The sequence below is a fragment of the Talpa europaea genome (genome assembly GCF_964194135.1).
Source record: "Talpa europaea genome assembly, chromosome: 8".
Taxonomy (NCBI): domain Eukaryota; kingdom Metazoa; phylum Chordata; class Mammalia; order Eulipotyphla; family Talpidae; genus Talpa; species Talpa europaea.
The window spans coordinates 23927659-23949681 of NC_140075.1; the positions used below are offsets into that span (position 1 = coordinate 23927659).

The window sequence follows — 22023 nt, forward strand, 5'->3', positions numbered from 1 at the left end:
CCTGGTGGTGCAAAGGGTTAAGATGCAACCTATGAAGCTATCGGCAGCCACTGCAGCACAAGTTCGATCCCCGGCCAGAGAGCTACCCACATGGTGCAGCAGACCTCTCCTGCCTCGCCTGCTGCTCCCCTCAGCAGTGTATTTCAGTGGATCCGCCTGTTCTGTTCCCCACTCTGTCTCTGGTGAATCCTCTCACCCCTTCTCCTCCCCACACCTCTGGCCTACACCTCAGCTCTTATATGCATAAATAAATAAATCTTTAAAAACAAAGATTTTAAAAGATCAGTGCTAGAAGCTCAATCCTGGCCCTATGTCATCCTCACTTTCAAAATCACAAGAAGGGGGTCCCCGCTTGACTGCTCACAGGGCTGCACAGACAGGTGAGGCTGTTGTTACAGCTGGAAGAGAGCTGAGTGTGGGGGCCACACTTATCGTTAGTGTTTGACACAGCAGAGCACACGCGGCTCACTGAGGGGAGGCCATCCCCTGGCCCCGCCAGAACACTGACGAGCCCCCGACGGGCCTTGCAAATAATACAGAGCACAGAATGGGCACTTGGAGGAGGGGCGGCGGGAACAGTGACAGGAAGAAGATTCAGGAGAAACCCGGGGATCAGAGGTGCAGTCTGCTCAGTTTCTTTCACTCTGCAGGCTCTTTGCTCTCCTGCTCTCCTGTTCCCGTCCATGGAAAAGTCACTGAAAGCACCGAGAGATGCGCTTGTGTGAAGAGGTAGAGGTTTATTGAAATATAAACATTCAAGAACATGTAAGATAGAAAATAACCACAACATATACAGACACTTGCTGCAAGAGGACGTCTGAGGTATTTATCACTGCCTAGGCTACCCATGTGCTATCACGTCTTTCCTGGTTAGACTACATGTCATTTGGGGGCGGCAGAGCTGCCCTGGCCAGCTGCCTGCCACGTGGCCTTCAGGACTATACCTTCAGAAAGCCCCTCCTGGCAGAGCCCTGTTCCTGGGGCACTGCTGGTGCCCCCACTCCCAGGTTTCCTAGCCGAGACCCTGCTGTTCCATGAGGGCAGCATGGATTCGCTTAGAGGGGCAGGCTGGCGAGTTTCCTGGGGACAGGAGAGGATTCAGTGGCCAGGAGACAGTGCGGTGCCCCTGCATCCTCTGGGGGTCTATCCTTCTCCTCCAAACCCCTGAGAAAGACATACTGGCGCAAGGTCTGCGACGCTTGCCAGGGGGCCCGGCAGCAGTGAGCTGGGCTTTTTCCTGGCACCAGCTCCCGGAAGAGGGTCAGTCCCAGTGGGTGGGGCTGTGTGTGAGTGTGAGAGTGAGTGTGTGGTGGGCAGGGGGCGAGAGGGGCAAAGATGCAGTCCAGCAGAGCTGCTGCTTACCAGGCTGAGGTATCTGTTTTGTGCTCAAGCTTTTGATTTCCCTTTCCTTTCACCGATGGGGCCCCGCCCCTGTGGCCTGGAGACATTGCCGAGGGTGCTGCTCGACTGAACGCTGCAGGGCTGACTGGACTGAGGTGAGCCTCTGTGAGAACCAACTCTTCTTCATGACACAAGAGCAGCTGGTGCCACCAGGGTCCAAGAGGAGGGACAGAGCTCTCGGCATCTCCTCACCCCCCGAGCCAGCGCAGCCTCGGTGAGGCCCACGGCCTGCCTGTACGGCCCACCCCTGACCTGAGTTGGGAATGCTGAGTGTGGGGAGACGTCCTGCTCCACCCTGGCGAGATGGGGGTAGGGGTGTGGGACCAGTCCCACTCTGGCAGGAAATGGGTCAAGGACCATCTTCAGAACTGGTGTGTCCAACCAACGGGTGTCCCCATGCCACCCCTCCCCTGCCGCTGTGATCCCTGAGTCATCTCTCCTGCCTGCTTCCCTGCCTCCTCACTGGGGTCTCAGGGAAAGACTGGAGGGGCTGGGGCGCCAAGTCATCTGCTCGGCTTTTGGGGGTGATCTGCTTTCATTTCTTTGGTGCTACAACAATAAAAAATTTAAAATTAAAAAAAAAACAAAAACAAAAAGTCAGCAAAACATATATAAAAAAGATTTCAGAGATGCAAATACTTCCTGAAGAATTAAACATCAACAATTATAAATCTGAGGTATTTCAATGAACCTGACATCGGCAGGTTTGGGGATGTTGGGGTTGAGATGGCCCCAAGAGAAGGGCAAGCCAAGGGACAGGTGGGCAGTTCTCGGGAGAGCTGGCCAAGAAGGGTGAGTGGGGAGCATAAGGTTTGGGAGGGTCAGAAAAGGGTCAATGTCAAGTGGGTGCCAGGGCCTGCCTGGGCAGCCCCGAGGCTCTTTTCCCCCCTCAGCAGAAGCCCACTAGGCCCCGGGATTTGAGGACTGCCTTCAGGTGCTCATTTTGGAGACCACTAAAAGGGGGACATGGGCTGGCCCCTGAGGACTGCTTCAAGAGTTGAACTTAAGGGACCCATAATCCAGGACCCAAACATTGTAGTCAAGGTGGGCTGGAAGGTCCCACCCCATGTCCACCATGAAAGGGCCATCAAGGCATGCACTTGACTTCAGCAGCCCCACGTGGGAATTAAAGAGTGGGGGACTGAGCAGGGGAAGGAGCCAGTGACCCTGGAGTCATGGCAGGAGGCAGGGGGAGGGAAATAAATTAAAAGGGAAGGGACCTGGAGGGCCTCCAGCCCTGTGTCGGCTTACAGATTGTCGATACACTGTGTCCAGGGGTGGGGGGAGGTGGTCCGGGAACCTGGAGGAAGCTGGATGCCCACTGACCCCGGCCAGTTCCCCAGGACAATCCCTGATTGGACAACGCTGCCCTGTCCTGCCCCTACAGCTTCTCCCTGCCCCCAGAGTACAGCAGGACCTGAATGGAGCCTGGAGGACAGACGGACACGTCCAAATTCTCAACATCTGGCCAAACGGTGTTTGACGTGGGCTCCGTGAGATGAGGTAAATTCTGTGCATCAACTTCCTCCACTCTTGACAGCAGAGCGGGGAGAGGGAAGCTGGGTCCCGCCCGTCAGAGGGACCAGCTGGTGGAGGGCTCTGCACTGGGGGTGCCCCGGGATGAGGTAGGACTTGGTGAGCAGTGGGAGCTGCTGCTGCTGCTGGCGCTGCTACCAACACTCTGGGGAGCAGATCCTGCGATGAGGTGGACCACAGGCTTCTGGGCAAACAGCACGCCTGGGGAAGAGGGGATGCCCGTGTGAGCAGATGAGAAGACGGGTCAGTTCCCCTCCAGTCCTTACTGCTGCCAAGCTGTGCATGAGGCACCCCTTGACTCTGTGTTTGTGCTGACAGGAGAAGTTCCTGCCTCTGGGGGCTTAAGGGCCGGTGAGGGGGGCAGATGGGAAACAGAATCAATGCTGAAATGTTGTTAGTGCTCTGAAGGAAGCGCGCTAGGGTGCCGTGGAAACACAAAGGTTTTGGGAGGCAGGTAGGGTTGGTGAGGAAAGGCTCCAGGGGAAGAGCATGACTGGCTGTCGGGGAAAGTGGCCAAGTGAAGCAAGAGGGAGAGGACAGGGGGCGAACACAGAGAACAGAGAGGAGGCACACATGTCGGAGGCGGGCATAGGACTGTGGTATGACTTGGGTGGGGGGGGTCACTGAAGAATGCCCCCTGGGGGGCTGGGGGGAATAGGGGGCAGGAGGCCTGCAAGGAAGCTGCGGTGATGGGGAGACGGGCCTGAAGCAGGAGTAGCAGCAGCATGGCTGGCAGGGTCGGTGCGGAGAAGCATGCAGGAGAGCACTAGCTCTGTGGGCTGGCTCAGCTCTAAGGGCCAGGGGCCCTTGGGAATGAGGCCAGCTTCCTGGCGCAGGGATTGGCACACACAGTGAGAAAGGGCACAGGAGGGCAGGGACAGGGGCAGGAGAGGTCTGAGGAGGCTTCATTCACTTCTCTCTGACTGTTCGCCACCCCGAGAGAAGGAATTATCTCCTTTCTTCTGACCGAGGACTACAGGAGATGGAGATCCAGGCACAGAACTCCTTCCCTGCTCTTGCCCATGAACCCAATCCCAAACCCAGGCCTCCCAGGCCACTCTGGCACCATCAGAAGGCCAGGGCATCTCCATGCTACCTGCTGGCTCGCCTGGTTTCCTCAAAGGGCCTCCTGTGCCATGCAGAGACCTCTGGGTGTGGTCTCTGAAGACTATGTGGTGGCTGCAAGGCAACCGGGCCTGGCCGTGTCCCTGCAGGCTGCTTCCAGAACTCTGGTCCTCTGCTGGCCCCGGCCCCATGCCCTCCCTAAATAGGTGGTGCTGCACCTCCCCCTGCAGTGACCCTTAGGGCGACAAGGTGGCCCACCAGAGAGCCAAAGTAGGGGGCCAGGAGGGTGGTGCCCAAGGGGCCTAACCCCCACCCTCTAGAGCAAGGGGCACAGAAGCCCCTGAGGGGTGCCCCCCAGTTGTAAAAGGGGCGCCTTTAAGCCTGTTCTACCGGGCACTGCCCATGCCCTCTGTGGCTGATGCCTGGCCTCTGGCAGGGGGCCAGAGTGTGCCTGGGCTCTTTGGCTCCACCCACCAAGCTGCATTTAACCAATCAGCTGGGTTTGTTTTCAAATGTATTCCTATGCAGGGAACTCCCTGGTGGCACAGGAGTTAAAGACAGTGCTATCAAGCTATCTGCAGGCACTGCAGCACGAGTTTGATTCCCAGCCAGGGAGCTACCCACATGGCGCAGCAGACCTCTCCTGTCTCGCCTGCTGCTCCCCTCAGCAGTGTACTTCATCAGTCTGCCTGTTCTGCTCCCTGCTCTCTCTGGTGGATCCTCTTACCTCCCCCAGCCCCCGGCATCTCTGGGTTCCACCCCAGTTCTTGTATTCATAAATAAATAAATCTTTTAAAAAAAAAATTCATCCCTATGCAGATGAGGTGGGAGTGGGAACAGGAACGCAGTTTCCATGAAAACTCAGCTAAATGCCTTGGGAAGACTTGGGCAAGGTGCTCGACCAACCAAGGAATAACACTCCAATAAAATGTCGGGAGAGACAACTGCAAAGGACCGGGGAGGGGCTGTACAACAGAGGCAGTCGCTCCTCTATTCGGATCCGCTTGTTTGCGTCTGGCTCCTTAAAAGAGGATTTTAAAAGAACAGGAATGACGGCTATTTTAAGAAAGGATGAGCTGAATCACAATCAAAGAAAAGCGACCTGGGCCTCAGAAGACTGGAGGTAGTGAGCAGTGCTCTAGCTTAGACGACAGATTTTAAGAGAAAGCGGTGGTGTTAGTGATGACTTCTCACATTAAGTGACTCCATTAGTGAGCCAACCAGGAGTCCAAAAGGGCAAGTTTTGACAGTGTCTGTCAAAGGTGGAGGGGACCTGCCATCCTGTGAGCATCCTCAGTGTGGGCTGGAAGAGCCACTTCACTGTGGGAACCCGGAGACCACAGAAAAGGAAGGCCCCGCACCCGCAGGTATTCAGAGAGAGGGTGTCAGTGACATCCTAGGAGCTGCACAGGGGCTTGTGCGGCAGCTCCTCGGCCTGGTGCCTTACCTGTGTAGGTGGTGCCGTCAATGTCCACGGACATGTTGATGCTCCCGATGCTACCTGTGGTCAAGTTGAGGGCTGCAGCCGGCGCCTCTGTTCTGTCTTCTGCTGGGGACCAGGGGGCATGCTCAGTCAAGCCTTCGGGCACTTCTGCCTCCCACCCTCCTGGCCTGGCCATACCAGATCAAGGCTTTAACCTGTTAGAAAGTGTCTAGAACCTTGCTCAGAACAGCAGAACCCAGCCTTGGCACTGTCCTGTGGTTTGCCTTGGCCATAGAGCCACTTCCCTTCCCCAGCTGGCCTTAGGCTCTGCCCTCTCACCATGCAGACAGCCAAGAACTCGTGCGGGCGAGCTGCCCTTCCTATTAGCTCTGTGCAGGCCCCGAGACACTGCCCTTGGTCCGGGCTGTCACCTCCCTGACTCCCTCCACAGCAACACACACTTATCTGTGTTTGTTGTAAGATGGAGTCAAGGTCGAGAATGGCAAAGAAAATGGGTGGGACAAAGAGGAGAAGGAGGAACAGGGGACACAGATGTGCAGTTCAGGGGGCGAGAAGGTGGGACACCTGGAACATGCAGGGGGAGGGAGAGGCTGTCAATTATGTGGCCGCTCTTGGGGTCCGGGAGGTCACTGGCCACCTGGCAGGTGGCGACTTCGACCCCTCGCCGCGTGGCAGAATGGAGGTGCGGCCTTCCGCCCAGACCTGACCCGCCGCCCTGCATCTGCCTGCGTCCTGAGAGGTCCCGGGATGTGGGCTGAGCCCTTTAATTTAGACAGATCAGAAGACGGAGGGAGAGACACAGACACGGCGGCTGTCCCTGAGGGCTTTGGCTCCTCCTCCAAGAACAACTGGATTTCCTCTTTCCTAGAGAACAGGCACTGCCTGCGGCAATTTCTGGTCCCCTAAGAAGAGCTCAGCCTTAACTGAGTTCTCAGCAGCCACAGAAGACCCATGTGGCTTTTTGGCTTCTAGATACTTTTGAGAGGCTGGGGACCAGCACCTGGAGGGCCTCCACCCCGGTTGCAGGAGGCTCAGGGGCCCAGGAGCCAAGCCGGGGTGTGGCAGGAACCCCCTCCGCCCCCAGCCCCGGGCCAGCGCTCACCCCTGCCGTTGATCCTGATCTTCATGGGCAGCTGCCGCGCCATGCTGAGGAGGTTGCGCTGGAAGGCCTGCTGCACCAGGCGCTGCTCCTCCTCCGACAGCCGGGAGGCCTTCTTCTCCGGGGGTTCCCCCGACTCCAGTCGCTCCCGCAGCTGCTCCAGCGTGGCCGTCCGGGTGCCGGCCTGCTGGCCTGCCAAGGTGACAGGCACGGCCAGGCGATTTGGCACGGGCACGGTCGTCACTGGGACTCCATCACCTGGCAATGGAAGTGACGCTGCACCAACCCGTGATCGACCCTCCCGCCGTGTCTGGGACGCGGGGAACTTAGCTCCCTCTCTCCTCCCCACAGGGTCCTGCAGACCTTTCCTGAGAGTGGTTGCTGGGGATATCCGTGGGCTGCCGGCATTGGGGCCACTGCTGGAGCCCATCCCAAGGATGGGGAAGCGAATCTTCGGTGGAGAGAGAAGGGCAGGGGCCCCGGTGGCAGCAGTGGCGACAGCGGGGGAGTAGCTAAAGAGGGATGAGCTGTAGCTGGGCCGTCGGCCCTCCCTCCGGTTGCCGTCAATGGCGGCCTGGAGCTCAGCTGGGGAACTCAAGGCCTTCTTCTCACACTCGTAGGCATAGAGATACTTCATGTACCTGGAGGAAAGGAAGGAAGCAAGAGGGAGTTTCAAACATGGCCCCAGAGAGTGCCCACTTGAGATGGATGAGCCTCTGGAACAGGCCAGCAACCTGGTGCACCTGATGGGAGAGGAACACGGGGCCACTGGGTGCACCCGCCCAGACTCCTGACTGTTGCTCAGCCACTGAACCCTGGTCACGTTGGCCCATCGCACTGCCGCCTGTCTCTGCGTCAGCTGTCCAGGGAGCAAGTCTCTACACAAGAACCTGGAGAGAAGGATGGCTATCTGGCTAAAGCTCTGTGTCCTCTCCGCTGGAACGGGTCTCATAAACCCCTCTACTTTCAATAAAGTCCTCACGTGCCTCCTGATACATCAGCTGCTCTCCCTGTGAGAGCTACTTTCTGAGTATTCCAAAAGAACAGAATCCCCCCTCTGGCGCTCATTCACCAATGACCCTGTTGGTGTCACTGCTTCCAGCCCCTTGTCATGAACTCAGCTGGTTATAAAAACAGGTCACCAATCCCTGTGGGACCTGCCAGCCTGGCTTCCTCTGGGTCTTCTGCTGCAGGGGAAAGGGCCAGGAGGAGAGCAAAGGTGCTATTTGGGAGACCGTGTTCTGGAAAGAGTATGGCTTTCAAAGTCAGAGAAGCCCAGGTATAGAGCTCAGTCCTACCACGTAGACACCCAGGCTGGGACGGCCTTAACCTAACTAACCTCCGAGACTTAGATTTTGTAACTGGGAAACGGGGGTGACCCCTGCCTCACAGGATGGAGTGCGAGGGTCAATGAAACAGAATAGGCCGCCGGTGCACTCAGGAGACACTCAAAAAAGGCGGCTGTCAGTTTTACTCAGGTCCAGTGAGAGGTTCATCTAGAAAGCTCCTGGTGGTTTTGGGAATTCCATTCATTGCTTACCAGACAATGGAATTTCCTTCCTTCCTCTCCTCTAGGTTAAAACATCCCCTCTCTCCAGCCTCAGCTTCCTCTCCCCAGGGCCCAGGCCACTCACTGTGTCCTCAGGGTGAACGCGGCACTGGTGATGGATGTGGGCAGGTTCAGGCCTTTGGTGATCTCCCTCCAGATCTTCTTGTTGATGATCTCCACCAGGCCCCCCTTCTCTGTCACCAGCTTATACAGCATGTACAGGTCCAGGATCTGTTTGGCCATGATGGGGATTCGGTTGATGGGGGTCCCTGTGATGGGCCAAAGACAGGAACAGAATTGCCTGATTATCAAGCAAAGAAAGAAGATACCTTTGTGTGCCTGCCTTCTGCAGAGTTAAAAATACATTCATGAAGCAGCAGTGTAATTTGAGTCAAACTCCCAAAGCCTGGAAGCTACCACATTAGCCACCAGTTCTCCTAGGGACGGGCAGAAACCAGGCTCTGTGGCCTTGGGTGAAAGATGTGGTCACTCTGGGTCTGTCTTCCCACCTGGAAATAACAGGAATGGGATGGGACGAATTCAAAGGTTTTTGTTTTTTGGTTTTTTTAAATATTTTTTCTTCTTTTCTTAAATTTATTTTTTTCTGGTGTTTATGTACTTCTTATTTTTTTTATTTCAGTTGTTTTGTTTTGGGGTTAACAGCATGATTCCCGATGCTCCCCTAATGATTTGGCAACTCCCGCTCCTCAGAACCATTCAGCTGCCTCCTCAGGGAAGCCTCTCCTGACGGGCAGGGGAGGTCCAGCGGGCTGACCCCCCTGCCAGCTCCCCAGGGGCCCCTGTGGTAGCTCTCAGCGCAGGCTGTAACAGCTCTCCTGTGCGCTGCCTGCTTTCTCCTCTCCTGCCGCAGGATGGAGAGATGGTGTTTCCTCTCCCGTGTCCCCATCACGTCAAAGGAGCTGCTGGACACACAAGTCTCCCGGGGGATGAAAGGCCACTCAACAATTCTCTCCCCACTAATCACGCCACCCCCTCCCTGGCCTCCGAAAGAGGGAGGGTCAGAGCAGCTTCCGCCCAGTGGCCCCGAAGGGAAGCGAGAGGAGCCAGGGACTTGATTAGGAAAGCCGGCCCCGAGCAGGAAGGCCCACTAATGAGCACCAGGGGACGGAGGGAGGGCGGGCCGGCCCTTTCACAGGCGGCTGGGATGCTCGTCAGAAGGCGTGATGGATGACTGTCATTTGGCAGCCTCGGGATTAATGACCTGGAGGTCAGAGGGGAGAATTCCGCAGGGAAGGGTCACCGTCCAGGGCAGGGTATGAGACTTGTTGCCTTTTGATGGCAAACTCCTTCTACTGTACGCAAGCTGCTCCTCCTCTGTGTCTCCGGCTTCCCCTGGCCTAGTGCTGTCGAGGCCTCACTAGACCTCACGGCCTGGTGGACTAGACCAGTTTAATTAGAGCCGGCCTGGGGCTGGTTTTGTTTTGTTTTGAATCCTGTGCTCTTTTTCCCTTAAGGGATGGCATTCCCCCCCCCCCCCCCCCCCCCCGCACTCCTGGGCCTCGCCAAGTCTTTGACAGGATAATTCAAGCTGGAGTGTGGGGTGATGGTGCCACAGTCATGAACAGGGAGCAGTGTGAGCGTGAACACGCGGGACTCCGTGGCAGGACCTGGTCTCTGGCTACATGTGGGGAGGGAGTTGTGGGTCTTAGAAGACATTTGTCTTGACCGGCTGGTCTTTGGAGGGTCAAAAGGGTTACAGAGTTAAAGATTCACAGGTAAATGTTGGACGGTTGCCGGTATACACCTAAGATGTGCAGTCATGCTTTGGTTTCTTCCCCCTATGCCATTCTAGACAGTAAGCCAGATCCTTGTCACAAACACAAGCTCCTGACACAACAGGACGGCTGCCAAGCGGGGCAGGGCCAGCCTCCCGCTTCTCTGGGAGCTCTGTGCACACTCACGGGCTTGGTAAATTCACATCCTCTAGGGAATTGCCTGGAAAATCTGTGAAGACTGCTCCCAAAGGCCCCTGAGCACTCACTTCTTAAAGCTTCCAGGACACTTTCACACGCCACCTGTTTATTTCCCAGCAGAATGCTCAACCTTCACGCTCCCCTCCCCGTTGCATGCTTCCGCTTCTCTCAGCAACACCTTCATTCTTTCAGGGCTCGGGCAGGACCCGCTGGCAGTACTGGCTCCTCTTCTCCCCCCGCCCCCCCAGCTTTAGGCTACTAGGCGGCCCCACTGGTTCCTCCTTTGAGAAGAATCTCCGACTATCTTCCTTCCCCATCCCCTGCACACTGCTTCCAGACAATCTTACCAAAATATGACTTTCACTGTACCGTCGGCTTCCTTGTTGAAAAACCTACAAAGACTCTTACTGCCTACCCACTCCACCCCACACATTCAGCTTCATGACCTGTGCTCCCCGACTCCTTAAAAAGATCACACATGACATATCACAAGCAGGCCCCAGCAATTTAATCTCACGGCAATGGGTTGGGCCTGCTCAAGCCCCATAGCTGCCCCCCACCCCACCCCCCAAAAAACAAGGTCATTTCTATTTTACTTTTTGCTTTGTGTGCTCCCTTCTGAGGCCTAAAATGACTTGCCTCAAATCCAATCCTCCGCCCTGGCCAAAAATGTTCACTGTCTCCCTCCCCCAAGAATTTTCTAACTCCCCAGATCATGTGGATTTTTTCAGTCTCAGAATTTCTATGATTACCCCAACAAACTCAACAACTAATTGCTCTCTAGCTGTTTCATAAAAGTTCATCTGTTATCCTAGGAGGACTGTAAGCTCTATGAAGGCAGGGACTGTTTTCCCTTCACTACGCCTTGATTATTAGAAGGTTTCAATTCAACAACCATGTAGCTGAAAAAAAAAAAAAAAAAAGCTTGTGAGAGTCAGAGTAACTGGCTTGGAGGCACCTCCACGGGGAATCTTAAATGCATTTCCCTCATGCTTACGGTGTGCCTGCCAGGGCCGTCACCAGCTGCGAGTGTCTAATGCTCAGAACAGGAGGCACCTTCTCCTCTCAGGAGCTTCCTTGGGGTCATGACCCTTATTAACCACACTGGGAACCAAGGCCCCATGGAGGGGTTAAGAGCTCTGCTTCCCGGTCCCACAACATGTGGGCCAGCAGGAGGACAATGCCCGGGAACTGGGGACTTTCAGAAGGGAAAGGAACCACGACTTCACACAACGGGGCCCAGAGAAGGAGCAATGGGCATTTAAGAGGGGAGGTGGCTGGGCCGTGAGGCACACACACCACACGTGGCTGAGTGTTCAACCATCGAGCAGGGATGGCCTAGCCCAGGGGGTGCTGTCCTTCGGAATGGTCGCCTTGGAGAGACAGCTGTCACAGTTCTGGAATTCAATGTGCAAACGGTTTTCAGAGTTTATAATATTTTCATTTGAATCTCTTCAATGGTGGCAAATCTTCAAACGTAAAGGGTAAAGTTCCTTTTCAGGAAATAAATGGTCATCATGCATTGGGAGGCTGGTGAGGGGCACAGGATGGTATGACCAGACTGTTTACACTGTCTCTGGCTGAAAATGAGGTGTGGCCGCAAACCCTGAGAATTTCCATCGTGGTCAAACAGCCTCTCCAGGCAACACCCCACAAAGGAATGCTAAACTCACTCTGCAGAGTCACTGGGCAAAATGTCTAACTCTCTAAGATGACTTCTTTGAAAGACAATAGTGTGATAAAGTTTCACTGAAAGCTGGCCTCTCGAGAGCCACACAGTGAGGTGGCCTTAGACTGCTCAGGGACAAGGGCAATGAGGTCCAGACAGGACCGGAGAAGACCAGGCAGGGCACAGTGACATCTGAAGTCAAGCTGTAACCCTAACCAAACAGTGGTCTCTCCCTGGACCTTCAGAGAAAAAACAGATGCCAGAGGTAGTCCTGGAATAGCCCTGTGGTCTGGCTCTGAGGCCTGGCCCCACTCCGGGCTGATGGAGCTCAGCTTTCCTTCACATGGTCCCTGTTGCCAGGGATGAGTGGACAAGGGGAACGGTCACCCTCTTCTGTGTGGCTGGCCCTCATGAAAACTGCGTGAGTAGCTCCTGGTGCCAGCAGGCCCTCAGTGCTGCTCCACGGACACCGGCTCTGGGAGGCAGGATGGTTTTCTCACACTATCGGGACACAAAGCCTGCCCTGGTCTCAACTGTCCTGACCACTGAGAGAGAAGCAGGTTCCACGGGGGGCTCTGTTCCTGAAGCTTACTCTGTGTGTAATGGACCTGGGAGTCATCTCCCTTGTCCCAAAGAGACTCAGCTATGAAGGGGGAAGGCCTTTCAGCTGAGTTTACCTGCTGAAGCAAGAAAGAGGACCAATGCCTCCATTTCCCCATCTGTGAAGGAATTTGGACTATGAAGACAAAGAGTGTGTTTTAAGAGCTTTTCTGAATCATGGCATGATGTGGGCGAGTGACCTTGAGATGGTTGTTTGGGGTCTTCTACGAAGGCCTCCCATGCAGCTTACAACAGGGTCTGTAAAGTTCAAGTCCACAAGCAATGGCTCTTCCCCCAGTCTTGTGGGGACCAGGGGCGGCCCTTCATCTGAGAGGGACAGGTCTCTGTCTACAATAATGCAAAAGCAACCTGCAGAGAAACCAGGGAGGAGACAAACGGCTTGCTTTTTCCCAGAGCTCTTTGAGGGTCACAGAGTTGGCCCTGCAGGAGGCTGTCTCTGCCCCCGCCACGCCTCCCTGAAGGGGGTGTGAGCACCTGATGGGGAAGCCTGTGGACTGTCAGTCACCGCTATCAAAGCAGGAGCTAAGATTGAGGGTAATTAATCATGTTCCCTCTGACAGGAATCCAAGGCCTTATCTGTACCCCAAGAAATGCCACTGGTCTCCAGTTCCCTCCTCAATAAAGGAGACTGACAGTTCCAACAAAGAGGTCCCTTATCAGATTTCAGCCAGGGAGCCTGAGGCAGCTGAGGGACTAAGAGGAAAAGGCTTTTATGAGGGCCACAGACCCAGAGAAGCTGCGGGGCTCCAGGGCTTTAACCCTTGGTGGTGGGAATGCCTCTGGGCACTGGCACTAGAAGGCGGAAGCTGTAAACAGGAGCTTCCAGAGCAGATGGAGTCAAACAAACTCCATGGCCCTTTGCTCTTCTCCGTACCTCAGCTGGTGGAGACAGGACCGGTGAGGGCAGAGAGAGAAGAGATGGCCTTCTCTGCTGATAGAGACCAAGATGGGAGATGGCAGGAGTGGGGGCGAACTTCCTCCCTGCTGGAGTGGGGTGAGGGGCTGGGACCCAGGGTGTGGCCCTGCCAGGGACCCTGGCTACTTTTTCCTGGCTTTGAAAAAGACCATTAATCATTTCCACAGCCTGACAGTAGAGAGCTGGGCAGCTGACTGGGGAGTAGAAGAGTTAAGCCCCACAATAAGCAGGGAACAGACACAGGCCTCCTGGCTGTTCCTCTGCATATCAATTTTTACCCTGGGCTAGGCCTGCTCCCCAGGAAGGTGCAGAAAAATGACTGGCAACTTGATTATGTAGAAAAATACCTCCCACTAGGAAACTGGGCAGGCTGCGTCCAGCAGGGTATAGCGAGTATTCACAAGGCTGGGCAGAACGAGGGGGTGTTGGCATGCTAAGACTGGGCTGGAGATGGTCCTGAGGCCTCTCTGCAACTCCCCCTCAGTGAGTGTCACTGACATAGAGGGCAATGAGAGCCGCAGTACACGGCTCAGTGGAATTGTGCTTCTAGGTACAGCCCTGTAACCATTCCTCAGACCAAAATACAGGGCGTTTTTGTCACCCCAGAACACTCTTGAATGCCGTTCCTAATCACTACCTGTCCCTGGCCCCAGCAGGAGGAAACCATTCTCCTCACACGTGTCAGCACAGGTGATTTTCCCGGACTTCATATAAATGAAATCATACAGTCTATATTTCTTCGCGTCTGGCTTCTTTGCTCAACATTAGGTCTGTGAGCAGTGTCCCGACTGGTTAGAACAGCTCATTCCTTTTCACTGCAGTGTAATCTTCTACCATGTGACCAGGCCACCATTTACTAATCCATCCAAGCTCTTTCCAGTTTTTGGCTATTAAGGGTGCTGCTATAAATACTCTTTGGATGAGGACAAGCACTCATTTCTGTTGGGTATATACCAGGGGATGGAACAGCTGGGTGAAAAAGTTGCCATGTCATTAGCTTTGGTAAAGGGTATAGAACAGATTTCCAAAGTGATTACGCCCATGCATTCCCCCCAGCAATGCATGGGAGTTCTGGGGACACCCAACCATATTCTAGACTAACTGCTATAGGTGAAGCAATACTGAATGGTGCTGTGGCTAATAACAAAATTACGGTAATGGGGCCTCCCTGGTGGCACAAGGAGTTAAGTCTCAGCACTATCAAGCTATCCGCAGCCATTGCAGCACAAGTTCAATCCCTGGCCAGGGAGCTGACCCACATGGCACAGTAGACCGCTCCTGTTTTGTCCGCTGTTCCCCTCAGCAGTGTATTTCAGTAGATCCGCCTGTTCTGCTCCCCACTCTGTCTCTGGTGAATCCTCTCACCCCCCGCACCTCCGGCCTGTACCCCAGTTCTTGGATAAATAAAATAAATCTTTTAAAAAAAAATTTCAGTAATGACTATGCCATCTTTTTCCTAAAAATCTGTTCAGAGATGTCTAAGGAATTAGTTAGAAGGAGGGGACTGTTGGGTCTTTTCTGTCTGGACTGCTGCTGCCCAGCACACCTGGCTGGTGTCTCCAGGAGGTGGAGGGAGAGGAACTGCTCTCTGGGCTGAGCATACATGGCTTCTGGGCTTCTGGGTGATCGTGCCACCAGCCTTTCAAGACCCAGAACAGTCTCCCCACAGTGTAAGTGGGCCAAACCGCACTTCTACCTTTCCCTACATCACCCTTGGAAGACGGAGGGTGATTACTGGCTCACCTTGAAATGATGGAAGCAAAATATAAATCTAAGCTTACCAATTGTCGAATGTACAAATAAAAAATTTTGAAGGGCAAAGAGAGTGAACTTAAAAAAAAAAGTGGGCTATCCAATTTGACTGGTCTTTCAAAAACCTGGATTCCTTCCCATTGCCATAGATAACTGGGTAGTGACAGAGTATTAAATGACTATTAAAAGTGGGGAAAAAGGAAAAAGTTATATCAACAGTAGTTGGATCACCTGGGAAGAGAAAAAAGATGTGGCCTCAGACAAAAAGGCTAATTCCGAGGCAAAGCTTTGCATTTCAGACTTTCATTCAGGGGTAAAGTTAGAAAATGAAACCCTAAAGCCTATTTCCTCTGACAAAGACACACACTGCAGTCTACCAGGAAGAGTGTTCGGGGCACAGACCATTTACTGAAAGATACAAAGAATATACGAGAAACTGCTTCCACCAAAAGGCAAGGCAATATATGTCAGGGGCATTTCCTTGCCTGAGATGGATAGATAAGCATACAACACAAGGAAAAATACTCAAATTGCACTTTGAGACTGACCAAGCCCTTTTCCCACAGTAAATTCTTTGTATATACACATCAAAAACAGATCCAACAATCCATTTGGGAAAACCGAGGTCAGTCTGCAGCCTTGTACAGAACTGGAGGGGGAGGGAGGGCATTTCTCCGGTGAGGTCTGGACAGAGCTTGGCTTCCACATGACTAAGTAGTTCCTCAGCCTGCCGTGCCCAGCTGGGGCAGGGGCTGGAGAAGAGTGGGGCTCATGGTCCTTCCGGATGTGCGAGATGCTGCTGTTAGGACTTTTGTCTCCTGTGCCCCCGCCCCCACCCCTTCCTGCCTCAACAGATGGCACCTTCTGTGCCACTGTGAACAGTCACATCTGCCCTTCTCTCAGACAGGCCTTGCCCTGAGGTGAAGAGTCTTCTTGCAGAAGGGGCCTAGCCCGTGCTCGTCAGCGGGATGCTGTTGGACCCCACTAGACAGTGGCTGTGGACAAAGGCCCACACTCTGGGCGGCTCAGATGCTGAAGGAGAGACTGGCTTGTCCTCTGGCCTATGCGAAGCGATGGAGTTGCTGGCACCACATTTCTCCAAGCAGTGCAGGAAAGGGGAAGGGCACTGGCCTGGGTGCTGAGAAGCCTGCTAAATTGGCTCTGTGGCCTCAGGTAAAGTCACTTAAGGGGGTTGGGGGGTGGGAGGGTTGTGCTGCTTCTCAGCTAACTCAATAACCTTTGCTCTCTCTACCCTGCAGAAGTGGAGCTATGGGGAGCAGCAGATCAGATAACAGGTTGAAAGGGTTGGCTGAAGTGCCTGGGACAACAATAATAAAAATAATAGCAAAACCCTCCTCCTCTCTGATGGGACCACACTTGGTGTCATTGCCAAGGAAACAGGAGAACAAGGCTCCTTCCTCACTGATGAAGGAAGAAAGGAACTGTTTCATGAGCCTTTGCTTATCAGACTTTTAAATTAGTCCCTGCCCCCTAGACTTCCCCTGGAAAATCTACCAGGGAGTGATATCTCTTCTCAGAAGCCACCCACAGTAAGTTAGTCAGGGAATTTTATTTACAACTGTTTAGCTTCATTTGTGCCACAGGAAAGTGTGTGTATTTTTATACATATTCACAAACAGCAAAAGGTGAGCAAACATAGGTACATCAGAGTTTTGAGAGAATCAATCTTTCCAGAAAATATTTCAGAGGGGGGCAATCAAAGTCAACCTGTTTCATTTCATTTGGTTACAGTCAACAAAAAAGGGAAACATTCAGAAACGAAAAGGGAGAGAGATGCTTTTGGTCATGGGGGTCCTCGAAAAAGTTTGTTAAAGGGCTTTTGTTTTCTTTCTCTCATTCTTTTCTTGTTTTGGTCATGGAGGGGTAGGGCAACAGACACATAGGAGAACTTGGAAAAAACTTCCACATTGACTCAAATTGAATGCTCACATTTTTAAAGATAAGGCAACTGCAGCCCCCAGAAAGAAAAGGATTTGCTCAACCTGGTGAAGGAAGGGCTTTGCCTATCAGTCCAGAACTCTCTCCACCTCCACATGCCTCCCAGTGGGGCCACCGCAGCCGCTTCCTGACGCGACAGGACACAGTGAGCCCCCTGGCACTGCCTCGGTCTCTTCTCAGGCACCTTCCAGGGCAGGTGGCTCTGCCCGTGGGGGAGGGCTCCCCAGGAAACAAGTCATGCACCCTAGAAACCAAGGTGCTGTGAGCTGAAAGGCCCATCTGTTGCAGTCAATTCACCCAAACATGTTAACAAGCGAAAGAGACACACAGCACAAAGCGGCAGTCACGGTCTGTCCCCTCCCATGGGACAGGCGTTTTATCACCTGCAGCTGCGGTCATTCGGGGCATCACGCTGTGTCTGCCTCCCTTGGAGCCCTGTCTGCTTCCTATTTGGGGCAGCCTGCTGTGTCAAAGCTGCCCAGCCCACTCCTAGTGTTTTCAGCGGCTCTTGGAAATGCACTGCTCAGCCTACATATTAGCCCTGGAGGACGAACTACTGACCTGCTGCCAAGGCCCACGAGGCTTTTCCCTGGACCCCGCTAACAAGATCTGGCTCCTGAGTGCCCCAGTCACTCTGATTCAGGAGTGACAAATCAGGCTCAAATGTCCTGGGCCCTTCGTCTCACTATTCTGCGAAGAGCAAAGACAGCAAGCTGCACATGATTAGCAGGGTGGCCTGCCCCCAGATCTCTTGGGTGGCCCACCTAATTCAGATTCTCAGACACAAGTTTTCCAGGAAGAACACGTGAATTTAAGGGGAATGCCCTCCACGCGGTCTTCCTGCCTAAGTGTCCCCTATCGCAGCCGCACACGCTTGCCGTGGCAGGTTTCCTGAGTGCCCAGCACTGGCTCTCCAGCCTGGTGCAGCTAGAGTTCTCGAAGCTGGGCCACCCTGGGGACATCCACGCAAAGTGCCCCCGCACTGCTACCTCCACCTATGTTGTCTCTTTTGTCTTCTCACCTGAGTTGGCTGGAGCCACAGCTCCCTGTACTTCAGCCCAGGATAGGGTCCCAGCACCCACACCTTTGGCACCCAGCCACAGGAGGGGCAGTGGCTGCACACCTGATGCAGCCCTGCTGGCCTCAGGCCCTGCTACCTGAGAGGAGGCAAGAGGATTCCCAGCAACTTTTTCTGCAGAGGAACCTTATATCGTCGCCTTCTCCCTAGCTTTCTGTCTGCAGGTCTTGACATACATGATATCTTGAGATATTTTTTTGTTATCGAGATTGGGGGAGGGATCGTGTCCCCCACAACAAAAGACTATTCAGTCCTCAAAGTCAACACGCTGAAGCTGAGAAACCTTGATTTGAGCTACAGAGAAGTAGCAACTCTGACTCAATTGTTTTCCTTCTACTGGTGATGCCAACAAACCGTGAAATACCGAATGCAAGTGCTGAAGACGGGGAGATTTACGCCGGGCCTGGATAACCATAAACTCACATGATCAAAGGAGTCACTTTGATCACTTACTCCAGTAGAAATGAACTAGATGCAGCCTGGCAGCCCAGCTGCTGCAGATGCTCAGCGCCAGGACCTCCGCTGCTGACCTTCACTTGTGGGGCAGCTGCCTAAGCTCACCTGGGGCAGCTACGTCAGGAGGACCAGCAGCACCGCCCCCCACAAGCTTCTCCTGAGCACCCCTCTCTGTCTGGCCCTATGCTAGCACTGTGGACATGACAAAGTAGCTGTCCTCAAGGTGCTCCTAGTCTAGTGGGGACAGAGGGCTGTAAACAAACAATTACTGATCTTCTCTCTTGGCTAGGCTGATCCAGCTTCCAGTTTTCTTTAAAAACCCTCTGGGAAGGGAGAAAAACAATAAAGTAGAAAATAAAGCACTGGCGCTGCACTGCTGATTAAAATCTATATTGCTATGGCAGCCCCTCAGAGACGGGAGCAGCTCCTGGGTTTGCACCATCTGGGCTTGTGGAGCTTGTAAATAATTAAAAGGTAATTGGAAGGGGAGACCGAAGTATTAAGTGGATTTCTCTCTCTCAGGGCAACCGGGTGTTTCACTGCTGCCAGTCACATTATCTTTCGGGATTATATTCTTGTTTTTCACTGATACATGCAGCTCCAAATAAGAGCTGAAGGAGTAAACTAATGAGGGTAGCCTAGGCTGCTTTGAGAGGCTTGGCAATTGGGGGACACTGAGACAAAACTTTCGACTGTCTTTGTAAGCAGCCACAGACATGCTATAGAGAAGGCAGTGGGGTTTTGGGAGGTAAAGGGGGAGGAAGGGGAGAGAGGGAGGGGCGGAAGTAGGGGAGAGTGAGGGAGCAGGAGAGGAATTAACTGGGAATATTTAACTACTGGGGCTGCCGTTAAAGCTCAGCCTAAGACGCAGAAGAGATTTTATTCCCAGGTCTCAAAAAACCACGCAACCGGGCCTCCCAGGTGGCGCAAGGGGTTAGGCACTGCACTGTGAAGCAGTCCGCAGCCTCTGCAGCACGAGTTCGATCCCCGGCCGGCCAGGGAGCTACGCACAGGGCGCAGCAGACCTCTCCTGTCTCCCCGCTGCTCCCCTCAGCAGTGAATTTCAGTGGATCCTCCTTTTCTGCTCCCCACTCTCTTTGGTGAATCCTCTCACCCTCTCGCATCTCTGGTCTGTACCCCAGCTCTTGTATGCATAAATAAATAAATCTTAAAAAAAATAAAATCACGCAACCCAGGGATGTGTGATCAGACACAAGGATCCTGGGAAAAGGCTGGTGGGAACAGCACTCTCTTACGGCTTTGTTCTGGGGGAGAGAAAGGTGGAGTCACACCGGCTGCTGAGGACCTTCTCAGAGGAAGCCTGGGTTCTGGCCATGCTTGCAGAAGGCTGACCTGACTGGTGAGCCCATTGCTAAGACAGAATACAAAGCCAAGGAGGGGGCTGAGTCACTGGGCTCAGGGTTCCATCGTGCCTGAGTCCACAGTAGAGATGGCTGGGTCGGTTGGAGAGGGGGAGGCAAGGACAGAGAAGCAGAAGATGCACTATCAGGCAGATGAGCAGGTACCCAACAGCTCAACTGCAGAGATGCTCCCACGGTGGGTGCCAAGATCAGATGGCCAGTGGGGAAGGAAGAAAGCTGGTCTTTGCTTTTCACAGATCATTTCAGATCCTCCCAGCAAATCCTAAGGGGCCTCTACTATTTCCCTGGCTTCCTTAGTCTCTATACGACTAGAAGCACCAACAGGAAGCCACATATACTGGTTTAATTGATATCCAGGGCAGCACTAAGGTTAAGAAAAAAGTGAATTTGAATTTGAAATGACTCTAGAGACCAGTTAGTCAGAAAAAGAAGACAAAGATAAGGCAGGACCATTTTGGACGATCATTCTATTCATTTTCTGTCAAGGCCCTCCCTGTCCCTTTCAATCTGTTTGTCAATTATTGGGCTAATTATCTGGAACCAATCAGCAGTCCTTCTGAGCTAAGACACAGGCACCCCCTGGGGAGGATGGCCAATAGCCACTTGCACATAGTAGGCCCTCGGTAACCACTCAAGGAAATGAAAAGAGAAGACTGCATACTCACCCCTTTTCTGCATGAAGATAAAGAGGTCATCCAGGAACTCTTTCCTTTCCGGATCACCGTCCAGTTCATACAGCTGCAAGCCCGATACCCCCCAGGGAAAAAAGAAACAGCATAAAACAATGCAGTGAATGCAGGTGGTCCTACAAGAGAGACACACAGCAGTCGAGTGACTGCAAATGTGACTTATGGCCACTCCTGTCCCAATTCCTTAGGGAGTAGATACAACACCCCACTGCAGAATTTCGTTATGCCCCTCCCTTTCATCATCACAAAGGAAACATTACAGACCTTGGCAAAATCTCGAGAGATTTCTCTTCCCCGGCCTCCATCTGCATCCTCACTCCAGGCCAAACCACCATTCTGAAAGGGAACAAAGCACAGAATTCAGAAGGGCACAGGAAGAGAGTGAGAGAGGGCAAGATCATCTATTGTGGGAAGCGGAGGACCCTTGGCAATTGTGCTATCCTGGCTCACACCGAGCTCAGAGGTAACACCTTGGCCACCTTTACAGGGATGTTGTGTTCTTTTGTTTTGTTTTCAATTATGGTTCCAAAGACAAGAGAGTCAGGTGAAAGAGCTATCTCCATTGGTTGGAGGGTGGGTGTTACTTATACCTGATAATCCCAGAAGAGGCGGCCACAAAGCCCTGATTTTCTGTAAGCCTGCTCATCCCTAGCTGATCTTTTGGAAGCCATCACTCTGACGGGCACCAATTTTCTATCCATTCTGTCTGGTATGTGTGCTTTGTCATTTCATGGTGAGTTTTATACTAGAGCTTATGTTACCAAGATACCTAGTCTGGAGCCTCCCTGGTGGCGCAAGGGGTTAAGTCTCAGCACTATCAAGCTATCCGTAGCCAGGGCAGCACAAATTCAATCCCCGGCCAGGGAACTGACCCACATGCCGCAGCAGACCTCTCCTGTCTCGCCCCCTGCGCCCCACTGGACTGTATTTTAATAGATCTGTCTGTTCTGCTTCCCACTCTGTCTCTGGTGAATCCTCTCACCACCACCCCCATCTCTGGCCTACACCCCAGCTCTTGTATGCATAAATAAATAAAATAAATATTAATAAAAAAGATACCTAGTCCAGCAGCTAATACAACACTCAAAGTGAGGGAGAAAGGGCCCGAGGGAGCAGGGCACAGATCCTGAAGTTGCAGTCTCTCGGCCACCCCCACTCCCAAGAGTGCTATGTAGTTCTCAAAACTCTTTAGGGACGTGAGGCCACCCACTCCCCTGCCTGAGATTATTCCTAGAGTAAAAAGACTCGGTGACATAAGGTGAAGTTCATTTTCATTAGAGAAATATACTGCACCTAATCCCAATATAATTGATTAGGTTAAACCAACAGACTGAATGGGAGGCAATGGTGAATACGCCTTTGTTTATATTCCTGAAACCTGCTTCTTGCTTTATTCCATGGGGTTAACACTACTCCAGACGGTCACCAACTTCTAGAAGCCTTCCCTTCACTCCAAGCCACATCGAGTACTCT

At 53.2% G+C, this 22023-nt stretch overlaps 1 protein-coding gene across 2 annotated transcripts in view; it reads right to left on the reverse strand.

Annotated features, from left to right (window-relative positions):
- Nucleotides 1–2974: 2974 nt before the first annotated feature.
- The window catches only part of ARID3B (AT-rich interaction domain 3B), a gene marked incomplete at both ends in the record, with an annotated part of 43998 nt that continues 24949 nt past the window's right edge, over nt 2975–22023 (reverse strand). The window contains 7 exons of one of the 2 annotated variants that reach the window (XM_084240865.1): nt 2975–3138; nt 5450–5551; nt 6549–6803; nt 6909–7186; nt 8180–8363; nt 20527–20599; nt 20815–20886. In XM_084240865.1, coding sequence (XP_084096991.1) covers nt 2975–3138; nt 5450–5551; nt 6549–6803; nt 6909–7186; nt 8180–8363; nt 20527–20599; nt 20815–20886 — 1128 coding nt within the window. The remainder of the gene's footprint in view (nt 3139–5449; nt 5552–6548; nt 6804–6908; nt 7187–8179; nt 8364–20526; nt 20600–20814; nt 20887–22023) is intronic. The other variant, XM_084240864.1, reaches the window with a different exon arrangement.